Source organism: Eriocheir sinensis, chromosome 6, assembly GCF_024679095.1.
Source record: "Eriocheir sinensis breed Jianghai 21 chromosome 6, ASM2467909v1, whole genome shotgun sequence".
In the NCBI taxonomy this organism is placed as follows: domain Eukaryota; kingdom Metazoa; phylum Arthropoda; class Malacostraca; order Decapoda; family Varunidae; genus Eriocheir; species Eriocheir sinensis.
Window position 1 is genome coordinate 11,791,062 of NC_066514.1, and position 7,483 is coordinate 11,798,544.

The 7,483-nt window shown below is 40.8% G+C and overlaps 1 protein-coding gene and 1 long non-coding RNA gene across 2 annotated transcripts; one reads left to right on the forward strand and one right to left on the reverse strand.

Annotated features, from left to right (window-relative positions):
- Window positions 1-424: 424 nt before the first annotated feature.
- On the forward strand, window positions 425-2,758 carry LOC126987015 (uncharacterized). Its single transcript, XM_050843653.1, has 2 exons — window positions 425-1,154; window positions 2,694-2,758. The coding sequence occupies exons 1-2, from the start codon at window positions 842-844 to the stop codon at window positions 2,756-2,758; spliced, it is 378 nt and encodes a 125-aa protein (XP_050699610.1). The 5' UTR covers window positions 425-841.
- A 306-nt stretch (window positions 2,759-3,064) lies between these two features.
- LOC126989569 (uncharacterized) lies at window positions 3,065-5,948 on the reverse strand. Its single transcript, XR_007743464.1, has 4 exons — window positions 5,879-5,948; window positions 5,234-5,569; window positions 4,527-4,575; window positions 3,065-4,333 (listed from the first exon to the last, which is right to left on the reverse strand). It is a non-coding gene; the product is annotated as an uncharacterized LOC126989569 (long non-coding RNA).
- Window positions 5,949-7,483: the final 1,535 nt, after the last annotated feature.

The window sequence follows — 7,483 nt, forward strand, 5'->3', positions numbered from 1 at the left end:
ACGAGGCCGACCTTCGTCGCCTTCCTCTCCGCCAGAGCGATGCGGTCATCCAGGATCCAGGTGGGGGCAGCAGAGCGACGCCTAATGGGTGGCTTACTGACGTAGCGAGTATAGAAGGCGTGCGTGGCATTGACAAGTGAAGAATATAACTTTTCAGGGCAGTGGAGGTCAAATGTAGGAAGTTGACTAGACATGTAAGAAATGAAAGTAGGACGGTACTTGGGTGGGATTGTAATGCGAGAGCGGGTTTGAGCTGGAGTATGTGTGGCAGGAACGGAGTAATAATGGACACTGAGAGCAATGTGGTCAGAAAAGAGTGCCGGAACCGATGAGCACCTGACCTGGGACGCCACGAGTCCACAGGTAAGGATGTGATCTAGTACACCGCCCCGAGCGTGGGTAGCGCCAGCAGTGTCCCATCGAGTCAGCCGATTGCGACGAATGTAGTACTTATAAAATTTCATAAATTTCAGTCGTAAATCTGGTAATAACTATGAAAGTTTCATAATTTTTTTTCATAAGCACTATGAAAGTTTCATATCCCTTTCATAGCTATAACGTTCATAGCTATGGGTGATTTCGTGATCGCCGACAAGTGTGGGAACCCTGCATACAATTTTTTTCTATTAAGTGATATAGAAGCACTGAAGATATGGAAATAGACATAAAAAACACATTTCCATATTAATTAAGCAATAATTTCACTATATCTTCGCAGTAAATAAGGTTATTGTCCAAAACAAACTGTAGCCTTAGCAACGGCGCTCCGCCGGAGGTAAACATTCGCTCAGCCAGTCAGCCAGTGAGCCACACGCCGCACGCCTTTTCGTTTCTTGACGCCATGGATGACCCTGTAGCTGCTGCCTCAACCCCATCAAAGAAGAGGACAAGGAAGCCGAACTGGACTATGGACGAGTCCTTATATTTGCTTCAGCTCTACAGAGACCACGCTCGTGTTCTCAGGCAGAGCTTCAGCGAGGATGGGTGCACCCATCAAACCAAGCAGAAGGCATGGGAGGACATAAGGAGCAAACTCCAGCAAGCCTTTCCTGCAGGGCAGAGGACAACGAAGGAGTGCCAAAAGCGATGGCACACCATCCTTGTCACAGCACGGCCCAAGCTGAGTCAAGTCAGAAAGGACTTTGCTGCAACAGGTAAGAGAAATGAGTATTCCTGGCGCATGGTTCTTCAGATTTAGCTTTTCCAGAAAATATATATTTTTTTCTTAAATTGGGGTACTTCATACTTAACTGTAGAACACCATGTAAAGTTAGGGTAAAGGTCCAGTACAACTCCGGCACCTTAGTTTTGGTCTATTTTTGATAAAACTACAAGTTCTCCCTTCTCACAGCGGTCAATTTTACCTGTCTGCCAAGAACTCATCAAGCTGAACCATTAGAACCTCATATATATATATATATATATATATATATATATATATATATATATATATATATATATATATATATATGTATATATGTATATATATATATATATATATATATATATATGCATAGTATATACTCCACACCACTCGTAAACTACTTTGATTGGGCATTTAAGGTCATTCAGTATGGAGTAAGTGGACAGTAAGAAAAGAAAAAGGCATGTGTGGAATAAACCTTATACTTTTTTTCTCTTTTCTTTTGTTTTTCAATTTTGGGCTTAGCAAAACTGTATTTTAACTTCCAGGTGGTGGCTCTCCTCATCCCCCCATTGACCCTCTTGAAGAGCTGGTGGCAGATATTTTGGGAAAAGAAAATGTCACCATAACGGGCATAGCTGGTGCTCCTAGTCTCCACGACGATCCACTTGAAGGGACGAGCAGCAGGTACTGTTAGACAAGTGTATTTTTTTTTCAATTGATTAAGAATATATTTTAATTATGGTGTTGGATATTTGTTTTAGTATGATTAGATTGTGTTTAAAGTTTTATAAATTTATTTTCATTATGTTGTGGAATATTTTCTGGACTGATTAGATTTTGTTTCATCTATGAGAGGGAGACAACTGAGTGTCAAAGAAGTGTGAATAGCTATCTGGAAGTCTGTGCCGAGGGAACGAGTGTAGTAACTTTACTTATTTATTTCAAGTCAACCTATAGTGCCTGTAGTTTTCTTTTATGTATTTGTTGAATAATTTATTTGTTTATTTTTAAGGGCATGGTAGTCTCATGAAGCTCGTCATGGCACCTTAGTTTTGGTCTATTTTTGATAAAACTACAAGTTCTCCCTTCTCATAGCGGTCAATTTTACCTGTCTGCCAAGAACTCATCAAGCTGAACCATTAGAACCTCATATATATATATATATATATATATATATATATATATATATATATATATATATATATATATATATATATATATATATATATATATATATATATATATATATATATATATATATATATATATATATATATATATATATATATATATATATATATATATATATATATATATATATATATATATATATATATATATATATATATATATATATATATATATATATATATATATATATATATATACTGTAAACTACTTTGATTGGGCATTTAAGGTCATTCAGTATGGAGTAAGTGGACAGTAAGAAAAGAAAAAGGCATGTGTGGAATAAACCTTATACTTTTTTTCTCTTTTCTTTTGTTTTTCAATTTTGGGCTTAGCAAAACTGTATTTTAACTTCCAGGTGGTGGCTCTCCTCATCCCCCCATTGACCCTCTTGAAGAGCTGGTGGCAGATATTTTGGGATAAGAAAATGTCACCATAACGGGCATAGCTGGTGCTCCTAGTCTCCACGACGATCCACTTGAAGGGACGAGCAGCAGGTACTGTTAGACAAGTGTATTTTTTTTTTCAATTGATTAAGAATATATTTTAATTATGGTGTTGGATATTTGTTTTAGTATGATTAGATTGTGTTTAAAGTTTTATAAATTTATTTTCATTATGTTGTGGAATATTTTCTGGACTGATTAGATTTTGTTTCATCTATGAGAGGGAGACAACTGAGTGTCAAAGAAGTGTGAATAGCTATCTGGAAGTCTGTGCCGAGGGAACGAGTGTAGTAACTTTACTTATTTATTTCAAGTCAACCTATAGTGCCTGTAGTTTTCTTTTATGTATTTGTTGAATAATTTATTTGTTTATTTTTAAGGGCATGGTAGTCTCATGAAGCTCGTCATGGCATAAGGAATTTGTTTAAATTGGTGCCTGTTATGTTTAGCTCATGCTGCCCCCCAGAACTCTTTCTTGATTCACTGGGGAGTATTAGAAAGAAAGTTGAGGCTGCATTTTTACTCAATGTGTATCAGACTTAACATAGCTTACAGTGCTCGCAAAAAGTTTAGGCCGCGCCGATCAGACGAGCGCAGGTCGCTAGGAAACTCACGCATTATAAGAAAAGAGCTGAAAAAATCGTTACAATGTAGCGAAAATGCTTTGCTTTGTCTTTGCAACGTTGGTCGAGTCTCCCGCTAAGTAGTGACAACACTGAAAATGAGCTGCCAGTTAGTTTTTAAAAATTTAAGTAGTGAAGAAATAACCTTTCCACCCCAGCCCGCTCCACGGCCGTTATAAGACCTTATAAGGGTGGACAGACCGAGGTTTTTGAGTGGGTGTTTCCTCGCCGCCACGCTGGTGAAACCTGGCAACGTTCTTCCTCAGAGAACACTCACTCACACCGAGTTGTATCAAGATCTCCTTGGTTTGCTGCCCAGCCTTATGCAAAGCAACTATCATTGCAAGTATATCATGTGATAATTGTTCATATTTCCCAATATTAAATCCGCAGTTCACAACACAATCTGTAGATACACATAATTTCAAAGCGTCACTCGTGGAGCGGGCTGGGGTGGAAAGGTTATTTCTTCACTACTTAAATTTTTAAAAACTAACTGGCAGCTCATTTTCAGTGTTGTCACTACTTAGCGGGAGACTCGACCAACGTTGCAAAGACAAAGCAAAGCATTTTCGCTACATTGTAACGATTTTTTCAGCTCTTTTCTTATAATGCGTGAGTTCCCTAGCGACCTGCGTTCGGCTGATAGGCGCGTCCTAAACTTTTTGCGAGCACTGTACAATTAGACTTATCAATAATTTAAACTTTTTTTCCTTAGTGTCTGCATGAGTGAGTTAACCAGTCATGCAGAAACTGGCCCAGCGTCGCTCTTGGAGGGTGCTACCCAAGATCTGCCCGCCTTATTTGCTGCTGCTGCTGAGGTGATTTCCAGCGTGCCTGCTCCCTCTGCCCCTGCCACAGAAGTCACCAGTGTGCTGCTTCCCTCTGCCTCGGAAGACGGAACAGTCTTCATGGTAGATGAGGAGGAGCTGCAACATAAAAAAAAAAAAAGGAAACTTGAGCTTCAGCTACTGGAGGAACAAATCCAAGCGCAAAGAGCAGTTAGGATGGCAATGGAAAAAATTGCACAAGTGTGTGATAAGTGGAACCAAAATACAAAATAAATATGATAAATAAATATGATTGCTTAAACTTGTCTTTCTATTAAATTCCTCTACTTACACAGTTTTTTCTGGCACGATTGTACATTGAAGTTCCTCACAGTTCAACACTGAAAAAAAAGACATAGCTAAAATAAGATTTTGTAGGGCAAGTGATTGCTAAAATTACAAGGAAATGATTCAATTATACTACACATTATTGAATACTAGTACTTCCCAAATGTACAACAGTGGTTTTAGCATGATTGTTAGTTTGGTAATTAAAATTCCAGTGTCTCTCCTGTCTCGCAAATTATGAAGTGAATATATTTTCTTGGTATATTTGTGTGTTTTGAATGATTCTGCTAACCTTTGTTTTCACAACTAATTTTTTTCAATTTTAAGCTAATGAAAAGGGTTGCCGCGCATCATGTTTCGGCGTGTTTTCTAATACTAATAACCTACGCCGGAAGACATTTGACTATAATCTATCGGAAGGCCTAGCCTAGGTTAGAGTCAAATGTCATTGGAGACCATTTTCCATGGTGCACTTGGCCCAAGGCTCGGTAATGCGCCGGGACACAGGCTGAGCGCGTCGCCCATAAGGAAATCTCTAATTAAAAAAAAATCAGTAACGGCGTTTCTAGCAGTTTATAGGGGTAAGAAATTTATAGAATGGTGAGAACTAACCCAGTATGAGGGTGAGAAATGCAACAGTGAGACAGGGAACACACTGTAATAATACCATTAGTTTTGGGGTTTAAAATTAGTTCCATTAATATAACTTACTTGAAATAGCGTCTGACAAACTCGTCCCTGTACCGCAATCCATCACGGTCTTGACCTGCAGGGAGCGGCTCGGCATGACCACCATTGTCGTCATTTTCCTCTCCGGCAGCCATCTGGATGTTGTCCTCTGCTTGTGGTTGGCCATGTTCTTCACCACCCTCCAAAAGTATTTGAATATTTCTGTCTTTGCATATGTTGTGCAACATAGCGCAGACAAAAATAATCTTACATACTTTCCCTGGGGGAGTTACACGAATTTCACTGTGGAGAACATGAAATCTTCGCTTCCACTGGCCAATTCCTCTCTCCACAATACTCCGTGTTTTCTTGTGAGCTCTGAAAAGTAGAAATAAAATTCTTTTACATAATACTGTTTAGGTTAGATTGCTGAAAGTTGTAACACTGCGAGACTGGCAAGAGTGCCCGATTTTGCATTCCCCCACCTAAAATCACAAACTCCCATTAGGTCCCCATGTTTGTTATTCTTAGGGAAACTGAAAATCAAAATAGGGTGTGGGGTCATAAACTGCAAATTTGCCAGGCAAATATTTTGTTTGTAATATACGTTGTTTATCCAAATCATATCAAGAAGCTATTGCAGTTCATCATATAGTTTTACGAAATGCAGATTATTTCATATCTTACCTATTGTAGGCTAGCTGGTATTCATGCTGAGGTCGCAGATATGGTGTCAGCAGCCAAGTTTTGTTACCGTTTCCACTGTCCCCAAGCAGATGGCATCCAGCTGGAACAGCACGAGTCTCGAACATCCTCTTGAGCCCACTTTCATTCAAAATGCGTGCATCATGAACTGAGCCTGGCCACTTCGCTTCTAAGTCAGTAATCTTGTATTTGGCATCGAAAACCACCTGCACATTTATACTATGGTATCTCTTGCGGTTTACATATTCTGCCTCAAACTGTCTTGGTCTCATAATTCTGATGTGAGTTCCATCAATAACACCAACCACTTCAGGAAAGCCAGCAACGTCCCTGAATTCTGTCTTTTTTTGCTGGAGATCTTGATTGGCGGGAAACTTTATAAATCTTTTCAGTATGTGTGGGGCACTTAGGGCGTCCAGTGTTTCCGTGATGACCCTGCTCACTGTCTGTTGGGACACTCCCAAGTCATCACCATTACAGAGCTGCATTTTCCCCGTCGCTAGGTACCTTAAGGTTATTAAAACTTTATGCTCGGGAGTGAGAGCCTTGTTGGTCGCCGTTGGTCTCAGTAACACGGGCCTCACCAAGTCTGTCACAAAAACAATGCCAGCACGATCAAGTCGGTACCTTCTGATCAGTTCTGTATCACTCAGTTCATTCAGGACGTCTCTCCTTTCTCGAAATTCCCTTGGCTGACGTACACGGGCTTGTTGTTGTTGTCCAGCCATGATGCCTTGATCTTGATCTTAACCTTCATGTACATGTGACCCGTTGAAGAGTCAGTCCTTTGTACCTATGAAAATTTCATAAGCTCGTATGACACCTCTCGCGCTGTCTTACCATATGAATTTTTCTTAACGCTTATGAATTTTTCTTAAGGCTTATGAACTGCTTATGAAATATTTATGAAAAATATCCGCCATTTTGAAGGTTTATGAAAAATTCATAGCGCTATGAACTTTTATAAGTACCGGCGATGAGTCCCGTTGCGATTGACAGTGCCAGTGAGGTCTCCTAGGGCAGGGTGTCTAGCGTTGAAGTCCCCCATGTACACCATGCCACGAATGGTAGGAGCTGGAAGAATATTAGGATCCATCCTGCCCGGTGCAGAGTACACGTTGCATATCCGTATGGTGCCCGCCCCAACAGTGACCTCAAAAAGCTGGAAGTTTGTGTCACCGTCCACAGAGTTCTGAAGGAAACGATGCTGAACAGAGGAGTCAAAATAGGCAGCAAATCCGTGTCGAGCCCGATGAACATAGGACACGTAGCCGCTGAGCGAGGGTGCCTCCACCACAGGTAGAGCGTGGCCAACAAATACCTCCTGGATGAAGATGACGTCCGGGTGGTGACGGTGCACATATTCCTTAAGTGCAGTAAGCTTTGCCCAATTCGCGATCCCGCAGGCATTCCACGAGATGACATGGAGATCAACCAGATTATCGAGCATGGCCTTTAGGAGGACGGCGGGCAGATGACGAAGTGGCAGTTGCGCGGGCACGGCCGGGTGCCGCGCTAGGTGAGGGAGGGTCCCTGGCAAGAGCAGGCAGGCTGGTGAGGAGTGGGGTCACGGAGCTCAGCTTCTCC

What these genes read in the sequence shown, in the direction of transcription:
- LOC126987015 (XM_050843653.1), top strand. Translation starts at nt 842, where the DNA reads ATGGATGACCCTGTAGCTGCTGCCTCAACCCCATCAAAGAAGAGGACA. An exon ending in AAAGGACTTTGCTGCAACAG is followed by an intron (nt 1,155 to 2,693) that starts GTAAGAGAAATG and finishes TTTAACTTCCAG; the next exon opens with GTGGTGGCTCTCCTCATCCC.